This window comes from Geotrypetes seraphini, chromosome 2, assembly GCF_902459505.1.
Source record: "Geotrypetes seraphini chromosome 2, aGeoSer1.1, whole genome shotgun sequence".
Taxonomy (NCBI): domain Eukaryota; kingdom Metazoa; phylum Chordata; class Amphibia; order Gymnophiona; family Dermophiidae; genus Geotrypetes; species Geotrypetes seraphini.
In genome coordinates, this window is record NC_047085.1 from 276,031,161 (window position 1) to 276,046,790 (window position 15,630).

Below are 15,630 nucleotides of genomic sequence, written 5' to 3' on the forward strand. Positions count from 1 at the left end.
TCTGTTAGTCATTGTGGCAGTAGCTCGGGGGAATTCCTAGCCTCACTGGATTTAATGGAAGCATATCTTCACATTCCAAATTTTACTTATCATAGAAAATATCGGAGATTCCATGTACTCCAGAGACACTTCCCGATAGTGGTGCTGGCTTTCGGATTGGCCATGGCCCCTCCACATTTAACAAGGTGATAGTGGTGGTAGTGTCTCACCTTCACAGGATGGGCATACTGGTTCACCCATACCTGGATGATTGGCTAATCAGAGTCCCCTCAAGACATGAAGGCGAGCATGCAGTGCAGCAGGTGGTGGATCTTTTCTAAAGACTTGATTGGATAGTCAGCTTCAGCAAGAGTCAACTACAACCAACTCAGCGCTTAGAATATCTGGGAGTCCGCTTTGACACAGTGAGAGGCCATGTTTTCAGAATCTCAGGAAGCAGATCTCAGAGATCTTAGCATTACCAATGCCTACAGCCTGGCATTACCTTCAGGTACTGAGCTCAATGGCGGTCACCCTAGAAGTCATTCCCTGGGTGAGAGCACATATGTGTCCACTCTAGGAGTCCCTCTTTTCCAGGTGGTCCCCAAAATGACATTCCCCTGATCATGGGAGGCAAGGAACAGCTTACATTGGTGGCTCCAGGGGGATGCTTTATCGAAAGGCATGCTCCTCAGAATCATCTCATGGGTGAAACTCATGACTCATGCCAGCCTGAGCATCTGTGGTGCCCACTGCTGTGGTCACCCACTCCAGGGCAAGTGGACACCATCGGAAATCAAGTGGTCCATAAATCGTCTGGAACTGAGAGCCATCCATTTGGCTTTGAAAACATTGGAGACTTTCCTGGTAGGAAAGGCAGTCAGAGTATTGTACAACAATGACACCATTGTAGCTTATGTGAAGAGACAGGGAGGCACCAGAAGTGCCCTGTTGCACCTAGAGGCACAGATGTTCAAGTGGGTGGAAGCTTACTTACAGGTATTTTCAGCAGCCCACATGGCAGTGGTAGATAACGTCCAGGTTGACTTTCTAAGCAGACAGACTTTGATCCAGAGGAGTGGTTCCTGTCCCAGAGAGCATTTAGCCTCATTGTACAGCCCTGGGGAAGATTGGAAATGGATCTCATGGCCTCAGTCAAGAACATAAATGTGAATTGCTTCTACAATTGAAGAGCTGAACCAAGAAGCCCAGGGCTGGATGCCCTGGTTCAGCCCTGGCCCACAGAGAGTCTACTCTATTTGTTCCCACAATGGCAATGGTGAGCCAAATCATCTGCAGAATCATGAGCCACTAGGGTCTGGTAATACTAGTAGCTCCGGTCTGGCCTCGTTGGCCTTAGTATGCAGATCTAATGCAACTGCAAAGAGGCAGGTGTCTCAAGCTTCTGGTTCATCCGGGGCTCCTCAGTCAGGGTCTAGTTCCCATGGAGAATCCAGAGCTCTGCGGTCTTATGGCATGGCTCTTGAGCACATGGCCATAATTTGTAAGGGTTATTTGAAGGTAGTCATTGTGACTATTTAGAGCAAAGAAGCCTTCAACATTTGCAGCTTATGCTAAGACTAAGAAGTCTTTTCAGCTATGCTGCACCAAGGAACAGGTAGAGCCTTGTCAGGCATCAATACTCATGATTCTGGCATTTATGCAAGCCAGACTAGAAAAAGGCCTAACATTGCATCTCTGAAAGTACAGGTGGCAGGCCTTTCATGCTTTTGGGCTTGGAGAGGTAAGCAGTCACTGGTGTCTCATCTAGACATCACTCGATTCTTGAAGGGGGCACTCAGATTGTGTCTTCCATTGCGATGACCTTTCCTGTCATGGGACCTCAATATCATTCTGAAGGGCCTCTCTCAGTCCCTGTATGAACCTCTGCAAGATGCGTCCATTTTAGACCTTATGGTCAAGACAGTATTTCTAGTAGTGAGACAAATTTCGAAATTACTGACTTTTTCCTGCAGAGAGCCTTTCCTCAGGTTTACAGAGGATGGTGTTTTTCTGTGAATGGTACCTTCCTTTCTATTGAAGATAGTCTCAGCTTTTCATAAAAACATAGAAACATGTCAGTCAAGAGATTCATTTGCTCACTTTTTACTCTACAGATACAGCTAAACAGGACAGGATTTTGCAATGACTAGATGTGCAAAGAGTTCTATTTCACTATCTGGAAAGGACAATTGATTTATATCTCTCCGACCAACCTTTTGTGCTGACCAGCTAATCAAGATGAGGCAGGCCAGCCTCCAAGGCTTTGATTATCAGATGGATTCGCATGGCAATTTCTTCATATATTTCCTGCAGAAAACAGCCACTTATCTCTGTCATAGCACATTTGACTAGAAGTGTTGCTGCTTCCTAGGCGGAGTTCTGGGCTGTTCCACTAATAAAATCTGTAGATCAGCTACTTGGTCTACTCTCCATACATTTACAAGGTTATTCATAGTAACAATTTTTTTAGGTACATTAAAAGCGGAAAACCTGTGAGGGAATCCGTGGAACCGTTGGATGATCAAGGAATAAAAGGTATGCTAAGGGAGGGATAAGGCCATAGTGGAGAGACTGAATGAATTCTTTGCTTCTGTCTTTACGGAAGAAGATGTAAGAGATCTACCTGATCTGGAAATGGTTTTTAAAAGTGATGAGGTGGAGGAACTGATAGAAATCTCAGTGAACCTGGAAGACGTACTAAGCCAAATTAGAAGTTAAAAAGTGATTAATCAACTGGACCAGATGGTGCACTGATCTTTCATCTGTAACCTGTTGCTAAAATCATCTGTAGTACCTGAAGATTGGAGGGTGGCCAATGTTAAGCTGATTTTTTTAAATGGTTCCAGGGAGATCCGGGGAATTATAGATAGGTAAGTCTGACCTTAAGGCTAGGCAAAATAGTGGATACAATTATAAAAAATAAAATTGTGGCACATGTAGACAAACATGATTTAATAAGACAGAGCATGGGTTGAACTGAGGGAGGTCTTGCCTCACCAATTTGCTTGACTTCTCTGAAGGTATGAATAAATATGTGGATAAAGGTGAACCAGTTGATGTAGTATATATAGATTTCTTGAAAGCTTTTGACAAAGTACCTCATGAGAGGATCCTGAGAAAATTAAAGAGTCATGGTATTGGAAGCAATGTTCAATTGTGAATTAAGGCCTAGATTCACTAAGCATACCGATCGTATACCGATCGGTTAACAACCCCTTTATGACCCCGACCCGATTCACTAACCTTCTGGCCGATCCTGTCCGCACCCGATCCGATCTGCGCATGCAAATGAGGAAAATGGCATGCAAATCTAGCAAGGCAGTGATTCACCAACATTTTTCAGGCACACCGACTGGGCTTGCCGATCCGAAACCAAGCGACTGATGAAGACCAGTCACTCACTCCTTTCCTGCTCTCTCCCATGCTGAAATACCAGCCCTGAAACTGAAACTCCCTGCTTGCAGCTGACCGTGGATACGAGACACTCTGCTTTTTTTATGTAGTGTGGGGCAGCCATGTGTGCACTACATGGAGGAGCCAGACCACAGTATTCTTTTTTTTAAGCAAGAGCAGCAGCAGAAACAACAGTCCTAGGGGAAGAAAACGCACTTTAAAAACTCTACTCTCTGCCTTTGCCTTTGCCTTGCTTCCCTGCCGCCATGCCTGTCTCCTGTATTCAAGCGGCAAGCCTGCTGAGTCTGTGGGGAAAAATGCCGCCCAGACTCTCCTGCTTTCTGCTGCCCTTCCCCGCAGTGCAGCCCCGCTTTAAAACCACGGGCTCACACTGCGGGAAAGGCAGCAAAGAGCAGGAGAGTCGGGGCGGGTTTTGTGTTCAGTTCCATAGTCTGGCAGTTCCCCTCCCCCCCTCTGCTTCTAGAGGCTGTAGTGAGTCCGTCTTTTCCTTGCTTGCCTGCCATTACTTCCCCAATCCTTTCCCCTTCTCCTGCTGGTGCAGGAGAGCGGCAAATGCGGGATCGCACGTACAGCCGTCAATGATGGTCTGCGCAAGCATTGCGATCAGTGTTCAGCAATCCGTGCAATTGCTTGTGGGCGTGTTTACGATTAGGTGATTTGCATGGGGAGCCTTTAGTGAATGGGTCGTCCAGCAAGACTCAAAAACGGAGTGGAACAGGATCGGACAAGTAAGGGGGCTTTACTGAATCTAGCCCTAAGAATTGGTTATTGGAAGGTAAACAAGACTAAGAATGTTATAATGTTTCTGTATCACTCAGTGGTGTGACCTCACCTTGAGTATTGCATTCAGTTGTGGTTTTCTTATCTCAAAAAAGATATAGCAGCACTAGAAAAGGTTCAAAGAAGGGTGACCAAGATGATAAAGGGGATGTAACTCCTTTTGTGTGAGGAAAGACTAAAGAGGTTAGGCCTCTTTGCCTTAGAAAAGAGACGGCTGAGGGGAGATATGATTGAAGTCTACAAAATCCTGAGTGGTTTAGAATGGGTACAAGTGGATCAATTTTTTACTGCATCAAGATTTACAAAAACTAGGGACACTCGATGAATTTATAGAATAATACTTTTAAAACCAATAGGAAGAAATATTTTTTCACTCAGAGAATAGTTAAGCTCTGGAATGTGTTACCAGGGGATGTGGTAAGAGTGGTTAATGTAACTAGTTTTTAAAAAGGTTTGGACAAGTTCATAGAGGAAAAGTCCATAGTTTGCTGAATTTGTAGCATGGAATTCTGCTACTAGTTGGGTTTTTGCTAGGTACTTGTGACTTGGATTGGTCTCCGTGAAGATGGGATACCGGGCTAGATGGACCTATGGCCTGACCCAGTAAGGCTATTCTTATGTTGTTAAGGTTCTACAGAGTAGATGTGGTGGTTCAGGAGAATGCCTCATTTGGGTCCTTGGTGCTGCATGTGGGCTCATCTGTCCATCCCTAAGACATCTGGCACTTTTTTGGCATGTCAGCTACATTATGTCTTTGCAATAGAATAGATTAGGTTCTTACCTCGATAATCTTCTTTCTGTTATAAAACATAGGATTTTGTATGGAATGCCATGTGCAGACTTACAATTTGCCTGTTTATTGCCTTGGACATTGCTGGGGTCATCACAAAACTTATCATTTGGATGAGTATAAGAAGAAAAAAAAAAGAGAAAACAAAACAACAGGTGTATAAATATCACCTTTTTTTCTTGAACCTTGGGGTTTCTTATGCAATAGTGTTAGTTGCACATAGCAGGTTGGTTCCTGGATACTCCTAAGTTACAAGTTCATGTTAATTATTGTTCTTTTTAAACAGAGAAGAACAGAAATGTAGTTTGTCTCTGAGAAAGATCCCAATGCCCCTCCTTTTCGTTTTTTCTATTTCAGTGGAGTTTGATTGCTTTGGTACTAACTGAAGAAGCAGCTATTCTCCACTGATGAAGAGAAGGAGTTGAAAAATATGAATGACATCCTTCTCCAAAGTTTGCAACTAGAGGAGGACAGCAGCTTCAGTACAGAATCCTATGTCTTATAACAGAAAGAAGATTACCGAGGTAAGAACCTAATCTTCTAATATATGTGATCTATTTATTTTTGTTGTTGTTACATTAAGCAGATTTTTTTCCTCTTTCTCACAGATACTGTAATGAACATTTGCCATGCCCTCCACATATGTTTTGGTCAAGCTGGGGTCCATGGGAACGCTGCACAACCCAATGTGGGGGAGGGATCCAGGCTCGCCGTAGGACCTGCGAGAATGGCCCTGACTGCACTGGATGCAATGTGGTGAGTAGCTTACTCCTCTTTTTCATTCCCACACCCTATACATATACAACTGATTCTGAACAAATGCTGGTATGTTTTTATACAGCACTTAAAATATGGGTTTCCTTTTGAACCTAAAAAAATGATGAAGCTGGTGTAATAAGCTGGAGAACCTCCTAGCTCTGTCTGAGACAAATTGAAATGAGAGGTAGATTACTGCTTTGATTTCTGAATAAATGCAGTATTCGGGAGAGGCGGAGATTATCAACATGGGCTACCATTAAGATGTGTTATTTTAATGTTAATCCCAGCTATTAAAATAAAAACATGTTAGCAGAAAAAGGTCAAATTGCCCATCCAGTTTTTCCATCCGCAGTAACCATTCTCTCTTCCTAATCTAATCTAATCTAATCCTTAGGTTTGTATACCGCATCATCTCTTCCTCTCTCTAAGAGATCACATATGCCTCTCCCCCATGCCTTCTTGAATCAGACACAGCCTATGTCTCCACCATCTCTTCTAGGAGACTGTTCCATGCATCTACCACCCTTTCTGTAAAAAAGTATTTCCTTAGATTACTCCTGAGCCTATCACCTCTTAACTTCATCCTATGCCTTCTCATTCCAGAGCTTCCTTTCAAATGAAATAGACTCAACTCATGAACATTTACGCTATGTAGGTATTTATATGTCTATCATTCCTCAAAATTATACATATTGAGATCTTTAAGTCTGTCCTTATATGCCTTATGATGAAACCACACCATTTTAGTAGCCTTCCTCTCTACCGACTCCATCCTTTTTATATCTTTTTCAAGGTGTGGTCTTCAGAATTGTACACAATTTTCTAAATGAGGTCTCACCAGAGTCTTATACATGGGCTTCAATACCTCCTTTTTCATACTGGTCATACGTCTTCCTATGCACTCTAGCATCCTTCTAGCTTTTGCTGTCACCTTTTCAACCTGTTTGGCACCTTAATATCATCACATACAATCACACCCAAGTCCTGCTCTTCTGTCATGCACGTAAGTTCTTCACCCCCTAAACTATACCGTTCCTTTTGGTTTTTGCAGCCCAAATGCATGACCTTGCATTTCTTAACATTAAATTTTAGCTGCCAAATTTCAGACCATTCTTCAAGCTTTGCCAGGTCTTTCTTCATGTTATTCACACCATCCGGAGTGTCTGCTCTATTGCAGATTTTGGTATCATCCACAAAGAAGCAAATCTTACCCAACAGCCCTTCAGCAATATCACTTATGAAAATGTTAAAAAGAACAGGCCCAAGAACAGAACCTTGAGGCACACCACTAGTAACATCCCTTTCCTCAGAGTAATTTCCATTGATCACTACCCTCAGTCGTCTTCCACTTAACCAGTTCCTGACCCAGCCCATCACTTTGGGGTCCATCCCAAGAGCACTCAGTTTATTTATTAGACATCTGTGTTGAATACTGTCAAAGCCTTTGCTAAAGTCTAAATATTCCAAATCTAGCGTACTCCCTCTACCCAATTCTCTGGTCACCCATTCAAAGAAATTGATCAGATTTTCTAACAAGACCTACCTCTAGTGAATCCATGTTTCCTCTGGTCCTGTAATCTACCAGATTCCAGAAACTTCACCATACTCTGTTTAAAAAGTGTTTCAAGTTTATTAGGTTTTTATATACCGCCTATCAAGGTTATCTAATTTGTTTTACAATCAGGTACTCAAGCATTTTCCCTATCTGTCCCAGTGGACTCAGAACTCACAATTTTTCTAATGGAAGACTGACTGACTTGCCCAGGATCACAACAAGCAGTGCAAGATTTGAACCTACAACCCCAGGGTGCTCAAGCTGTAGCTCCAACCACATCACCATACACTCCTCCTTCCATTACTTTGCTTACCACAGAAGTCAAACTTACTGGCCTGTAATTCCCTACTTCTTCCTTACTTCCACTTTTGTGTCGAAACACCACATCTGCCCTTCTCCAGTCCTCCGGTACCACTCCCGACTCTAGAGAAGCATTGAAAAGGTCAGTCAGCAGAGCCACCAGAACTTCCCTAAGTTCCTTCAGCACCCTGGATGTACACCATCCGACCCCATCGCTTCGTCTACCTTTAATTTAGCTAGCTCCTCACAAACACAACCTTCTGCAAATCAGTCAGGTTCTATCATTCCACCATCCCTATTTACATTTGTCTTCTATGGTCCAACTCCTGGATCTTCAGCCGTGAACACAGAACAGAAATATTGGTTAAGAAATTCAGCCTTTTCTTTATCAGCTTCTATATATTCTTCCCCTTCACTTTTGATTTTCACATTGCCACTTTTGCATTTCTTCCTATCATATATATGTAAAAAAGCCTTCTCTCCAGTGTTCCCGCTAAGCTGCGCTGGCGTGCGCTGGCGCACAAAATATTACATCGCAGCGCACAAGTTTCTCGTCACAGCGCACACACGCGTCGCAAAGGTAAGGGGAGGCTGGGGGAGGAATCGGACGTCGGGGTGGAGGTTTGGTTTCCGACCCTGGCGGTGGAGACATCTAACCTCGGCCTGCCCCGGAACTCTTACTGCAACAGTGACTTCCTGTTCCTGCCTAGACGGGCAGCTGCTGCAGTAAGAGTTCCGGGGCAGGCCGAGGTTAGACGTCTCCACTGATGGATACAGCGCCGCCGCTATAACATTTAAAATAATAGCGATCGGGGGGGGGGAAGGTGCGGGGAAGTCCGGAGCTGCAGGGCCGGCGTTAGAGGGAGTAAGAGTTGATGGTGCTGCAGGGTCCCGCGGGGGGAGGGAGGAAGAAAAAAGAGGAACCGAAGCATGGCAATTTTGGGGGAGCAGGTGTGGGGAAGTCCCGCGATGACTCGTCTGCTGGCTCTGCTCTGGAAGAAGTAAGTTACGTCGGAGGGGGTGGACCCGGCAGACACAATCATTGCGGGACTTTGCCGCAACTCCCTGTGTCTGCCGGGCCCACCCCCTCCAACGTAACTTACTTCTTCCAGAGCAGAGCCAGCAGACGAGTCATCGTGGGCCCTTCCAGCATGCAGCTGCTGAGTCCGCTCTAGAGCAAGTACGTCAGAGTGGGGTGGATTGGCAGCAGGCAGCTACAATCATCGCGGGACCTTGCTGCATGAAGGGAGAGAAAGGAGCAGGACTGCTGGAATGGAAGAGTGGTGGAGGGAAAGAAAGGGGGCAGGGTGGTATGGAAGGGTGGTGCTGATGGAATTGATGTACAGAGAAAGGAGAGAGACATAAGGGGGAAGGATATTGGAGGGAAAGAAAGGGGGAAGATGCTGATTGAAGAGGGGTGGATGGAGGGAGAAAGGGCAGACATTGGATGGTAGTGGGGAACCTATGCTGGATGGAAGTGCAGATGGGAGAGATAAGGGAGCAAATGCCAGAAGGAAATGGGAGGAGAGAAAGAGGGGAGCAGATGCTGGATGATAAGTGGACAGAGAGAGGAGAAGGTACTAGATGGAAGGGTTGGAGAAAGAGGGTATATGATGGAAGGAGGGGATAAATAAAAGGAGGACACATGATGGGGAGAAAAGGATTGAGTTAGGGAAACACTGGAGGGGTGAGGGAAAGAGGTGGCAAGCTTTAGGTAGACAGTAAAAAAGAACATTGATGAGAGAGTAGTAAGAACATAATCTAGACAGATGCAGAAAATAAATTGAAAAGGGAAATGAGGGAAAAAAGGGAAAGGGATTGCAGAGGAGAGGTGTGGGAGAGGGAAGGAGAGGAGAGAGATGCCAGACCAATGGGGGTGAAAGAAGAGATGGAAGGGGGAGGCATACAGTTTCTGGAAGGGGCATAGAAGGAGAGAAGATGCCATATAGGGGAAAAGAGACGGCAGACAGTGGATGGAAGGAAGAGAGTTACAAGAAGATGAGGAAAGCAGAAACCACAGAAGACAAAGGTAGAAAAAAATTTCTATTTATTTATTGCTTTAGGAGACATGTGTCACTGTTTCTGTGAAGCATTGTATGCAGAGTCCAGCTTCTTGCTGGTTCAATTTAACCTTTGTCTATGGGAGGGGTTAGTTTGTGATTACATATTCCATACTAGGCGAAGGTGTGTTCTGTGTGTTCGAAAGACATAGTTTTCTGTTAGGATTGACGGTGTAGGATTGATCTGTGTTGGTCTGGCTTGTTTAGTTTTACAATGGGTGTATTGATGTACTGTTCACTGCAATATGTAAGATGCTGCCTTTTCCTAGGTGACGTGTGACGTGTGGCTTGTTACTAAAAATCATGTTTTTCGTACAGATGGGGGGGGGGGGTGCCAAAAAATGATGGGCCCCGGGTGTTACATATGCTAGGTACACCACTGCATTATGTAAAGATACCAGAAAGCTGGAGAAGCAAAAACTTTAAGTAAATTGTTATTCTTCTAAGTTTTGAGTATTTAACCCTCCCACAATCTCATGGGCACTCATTTCAAGTTTCAAGTTTATTGAGATTTTGATTTAAACGCAATATCAAATATTTTCAATGTGTATAACAAAAATAAATTTTGGGAAATAAATAAAACCATTTGAACAATAAACATACAAACATATCCATAGATGATTAAAAATACATAAGGAGTACAAGGATAAACTACATTTGTTTACAAATGCGTCCTCCGTGCCTGCTCATAAATTTGTGGAATATGTAACTTGTCGCTCATGCATATTTTTTTTTGCACACACCTCATCAATCCTTAGAGGGAACATTGCTTCTCTCCCCTTTTTTAATATGTCAACTATTCTTTCTTCCATTTGTATCTTTGCTTTCCTGACTATTTTACCAGCCTCTCTTAACTTTTCCAGATATTTTTGCCTGTCTTCCTCTTTCTGCAATCTTTTATAGTTTATGAAAGTTAACCACTTTTGAAAACCAAAGCAGCCTTCTTTTCCTCTTAGTTTTACTTACTTGCCTCACAAAAAGATTTGTTGTCCTTACAATAACTCTTTCAGTTTTGCCCACTGCATTTCTACTCCTTCCAGATGTTCCCATCCAGACAATTCCTTGATGTAATCCGCTATCTGAACAAAGTTCATTTTTTTAAAGTCTAGAACCTTTACTTTTGAATGAGCCCTCTCTATACCTGTCCTAATATTATACCGTACCATGCAATGATCACTGGATGCCAGATGATCACCCACTGTAACATCAGAAACAGTTTCCCCATTTGTAAGCACTAAGTCCGGTATGACCCCATCCCATGTGGGTTCCATTACCAACTGCTGGAACAGTTCTCCTTGTAGAGAATCCAGGATTTGCTTATTTCTAGAAGGCCCTGCAATAGGGATACCCCAATCAACATCCAGCATGTTAGAATCACTTATTATTAAAACTTCCCCTTTTTTAGATATATTCTGAATGTCTACTATTAAATCTCTGTCCACTTCTTCCATCTGTGTAGGAGACCTGTTTATCACACTAATATAAATATATTCACCATTCCCTCTTTCCAAATTGATCCACAGTGTCTCTTCCTTGCCCTGCAGATCCTGCAATTCTGTGGCTTTAATATGATCTTCAACATATAATGCTATTCCCCCTCCTTTTCTTCCTACCCTAAAAAGATTATAGCCCAGTATAACTACATCCCAGTCATGGTTTTCCGTGAACCATGTCTCTGTGATCACCTCTATATTCAACTCATTTTCTTCCATCACAGCTTCTAGATCTAGGTTTCACTGAATAAAATGGGAGCTGTACTAAAACAGCACAGGTTAGTGGTAAAATAATCCACCTTAATGGTAGCCCATATTGATAACTACACCCCTGGGAGAAATATGTTTTAAATAAATTCAGAGACATTGAGAGTTTTGCATCGAGAACTTTGTTTTTGCTTGTATGTTGTGCCCTGATAAAAACCATTTTAATGAGTTGTACTATTCTGGACCTTTGAAACATACAAAAAGGGACCTATTTTAAAAAAGCATTTTTCCATTAGACACAAAATGGGAGAAAACCTGGAGAGAGCAATTCTTATAAAAAGATTAGGCACTGGGAAAGCACTTATTTGAAGCCTATTTTATAAAAGAAAAGTAGGTGCCTACTTTTCTTTGTTGGATATTATTACATGGCATCTTGCATATGCCTACTATGCATAGAGCTCGTGTAAATGCAAAGCTTCTAGACTGCAAAAGAACATGTGTAGATTATAAAATATTATCTCCAATATTGTGCCCCACTCATGCTATACCCAGAATCCAGGCACAACAAAGGAGTCATGAGGATGAGATGGCAATAATTCAGCCACAGGTGTAAAGTTCAAAATTCACTTTATTGATAGTAGCACTGTGAGGACTCAAAGATTCGACACTGACAGTGTTTCGGCATCTATGCCTTTGTCAAGAGTCTCAATGGCTGGTAGTTCTGTCACATAAATAGAGCATTCAATGCAGGTCAAATTTAGAAGGAACAGGAAAATATCTGGTGCCCAATATGGCTACAAAATCCTGAGTGGAGTAGAACGGGTACAAGTGGATCAATTTTTCACTCCGTCAAAAATTACAAAGACTAGGGGACACTTGATGAAGTTACAGGGAAATATATTTTTTTTTAAATTCTTTATTCATTTTCAAACTTAAACAATGTTATACAGGAGTACATTACAAAATATATTAAAGACAACACTTACAACTTTCAATAAATACCATAAAAATTATTTTACCCCCTCCCCCCTTATTTCAATATAATCAAGTAATCAAACAATATTACATCCATCTTTTACAACAATCCCAATACATTTTCTTCCCCCCTTCCCCCCACCCCACCCCCTCCCTGGATGTGTAAGGAATGAACAAAAATATAGGGAAGTATCATTAAATTATTAATAAAATTAGTCCAACGGATCCCATGTCAATTTAAATAATTTATTGTTACCCCTTTGATCAGAAAAAGTTCTCTCGAACCTATAACTCAAACATAACGTGTGCCACCAAAAAGTAAAATTTAGACGATCATAGTTTTTCCAATTTTTTGTGATCATTTGGATGGCTAGCCCAGTCATGATTCCCAAGAATCTATTTTTATATTTATCAAGCAGTGGCTTAGGGGATAATAATGTCCCACAAATTATCATATCATAAGATAGTGGAATCACAGTCTCCAGAATCATATTAATATGACCCCCAAATAGAATGTCAGAAGGTAAGTATTAACCGACAATAAAAGAGTAGACGATCCAGTGTCCCAATTTCAAAATGACAGTGCCAGCATCTATTTGATTTAGAACTAGCGAACAAGGGTCCAAAAATTTCTATGTAACAAAAAAAACCCATGTTTGTCTCATAGATGCTAATGCTGTACATCTCATCCTCCAAGACCAAATACGTGGCCATTGAATAGCAGAAACCTGTTGTTTAATCTCAATGCTTCAAATATCCCGAAGGCTCGTTTTTGGTTTCTTATTGAAAAATTAAGATATTAATTTGTACCACTTGGCTGCCTGATGTCCTAGGAAATCTGTCTGGAAGCAAAGGACAGGCAAGCTATACTGAGTTTTTAAGTTTTGCCATTCAGGGAACCCCTTCTGGATGGCCTGCTTCAACTACAACCATTTATATATTTGAGACTTTGAGATACCAAATGTTTGTTGCAGTCGTGAAAATTCAAGCAGCTTTCCATCTGATAACATCATCCAGTGTGCGTATACCCACCTGCAGCCAGTGCTTCCAGAGGATCTTAGACTCACCAATTTTTATCTTAGAGTTCAAACACAAAGATTGACACGTAGATTATTGTACTGGAATATCTGTTAATTTATTAATAAATTGTAGAGTGTTCCATGTAGCGAACAATATACTGTTGGCCTTATACATTCTGGGTAGTTTGATACTCACCAGGTGACTCAATCTCAATGGGTCACTTTTTAAATTTATCACAGCTCTATAATAATAAATATGATGAAATTTAAATATAATTATTGTGAAGTGTTCAGACCAATACCCATAAATTCAGTGATCTCACCAAACTGGGGTATATCGGGACCATCATATCACTTCTGTTGTCCCTTTGCCAACCAGCTTTGTTTATACAATACAGTAGGTCTTCCTATGTATGTTTGTAAAAAGATAGATTTCACTTATCTTGAATGTAACTTCAATAGGCTTGGCGGCTATCTCCTTGACCTTCAGCTGCGGTGAGATTAAAGTGCAAAAAACTTAAAGTGCTGTATGCTACTTGTGCTTGCCATTACAACCGTGCTTGCTAAAATTAGTTGATACTAAGCCCGGCCCCCCGACTCGAGTTTCGGGTCCTTCGTCAGGAGGGGTCCCTGTTAAAAACACAATTTTAATTAAAACCTAATTAAAACTTGAATTTTAAAGCAGTACTATGTCACTATAGGTTTTACTTATATTTATATAAATCTCATTCTACTTGTCCCTTGGACCTAACATTGTAAATCACTCTTACATACCTGTGAGGCTTATTACTACTGGGTTACCATCGAAGAAAGAGCACGCTGAGAGTCTGACTGCCTACATGCATTATATATACTCCATTTTGCTTTTAGTCACTCCCCCTATTTCTGCAAATTTCTAACCGGAAATGACATATCTTCCTTACCGATGGAGTTGTTACATTATAGGTTTAACCATTCAATTTCAGAATTAAGACCATATGGGTGTAAAGTATTTTTATTGAAGATGAGACGTTGTTCTTTTTGCAGCAAGCATTTTGTAATGTCCCCTTCGTATAAGTCTATATGAATCAGACCCGTATACTTTAATTCCTCCAAAGAGTGAGACTCCTGTGTACCCCTGGATGAATCGTATTTCTAAGACCAAACGACAACGCAGGAATAACATAAATAAGAAAGTGGGATTTAATCTTTCTACAAGCGATTCATCATCAGAGAAAATACTACATATATACCAGCCAAAATGCCCTCAAAGAAAGGAGAAGCTAACATCTTGTCAGATTCTTTTTTAAGAATTCCGACTATGGAACCACCCATTATAACTTAAGCAGTCAGTACTGATTATCAACTTAACTGGTTAAGTTATAGCCAACGAAAAAGATGGATATTCAAATGCCGGTCACCGGAAATAGCCTAGCATTGAATATCTGGGCTCATTGGTGACCATGGAACTTAGGCAGGTTACCTCCTATGGTGTGAATATTGGGCCCGGTACACTCATCAAACCAATAATAAATACATAATTGAGATAATAAAACATAATTGCTCTTATAAAAAATTAAAATAATACACTTTATAAACAAAAATTATTCATCCAAGTTTTTCATAGGTAAACATATTATCACAGATTGCACTGAAGCTAGAGTAATTTTCAGGCTTGGTTGTATATGCTTTAAAGCTTTGAATGGACTTCGACCCATCTATCTTCTTGATAACTTTAATAAACAAAATATTTATGCAAAATACGATTCTTTGACTTTCCATCAGTAAAGGGATGTGTCTATAGAAGATTTTTGGGTAAAACTTTGGCTTATCAGGCGGCTATGTGGTAAAAAGAAGTTAGTACTTCTATATCATTTTCTACTTCTTATTTGGCCTTTAGAAAAATGTTAAAAAACATTTGTTCGGCAAATATTATGATTAATTTGCTGTGTTCATACTATGATTGATTAGTATTCCCTGGCTTGTGAACCGCACAGAACTGCGAGGTAGCTGCGGTATATAAGAATTCATGTTATGTTATGTTAAGATGGAAAAAAGATACTGCATCTGCATACAAATATTAATATAACAATTGTTTGTAACTGCTTAAAATCTATATCTTCCACACTAGTGGGTCAGAAGCTACCTTCCCCCAAAATGTCATCCTAGGTCAGTGTTCCCTCTAAGGTGAGCGCATGAGCGATCGCTCACTATTTTCAGTGGCGTCGCTCATGCTTCTTCTGGTGTCGCTCACTCGAGCGGAGGTGAGAGGAAGCGGCGGCGGTGGCAGTCTGCCCTGCTCGCCTAAGATGCAGCA

General features: G+C 41.6%; 1 protein-coding gene across 1 annotated transcript in view; it reads left to right on the forward strand.

Moving 5' to 3' along the window:
* SEMA5A (semaphorin 5A) overlaps positions 1–15,630 on the forward strand; it is a 1,054,315-nt gene that overhangs the window by 841,186 nt on the left and 197,499 nt on the right. Inside the window, 1 exon segment of the mRNA XM_033929716.1 lies at positions 5,575–5,722. Within this exon segment, the coding sequence (XP_033785607.1) occupies positions 5,575–5,722 (148 nt within the window).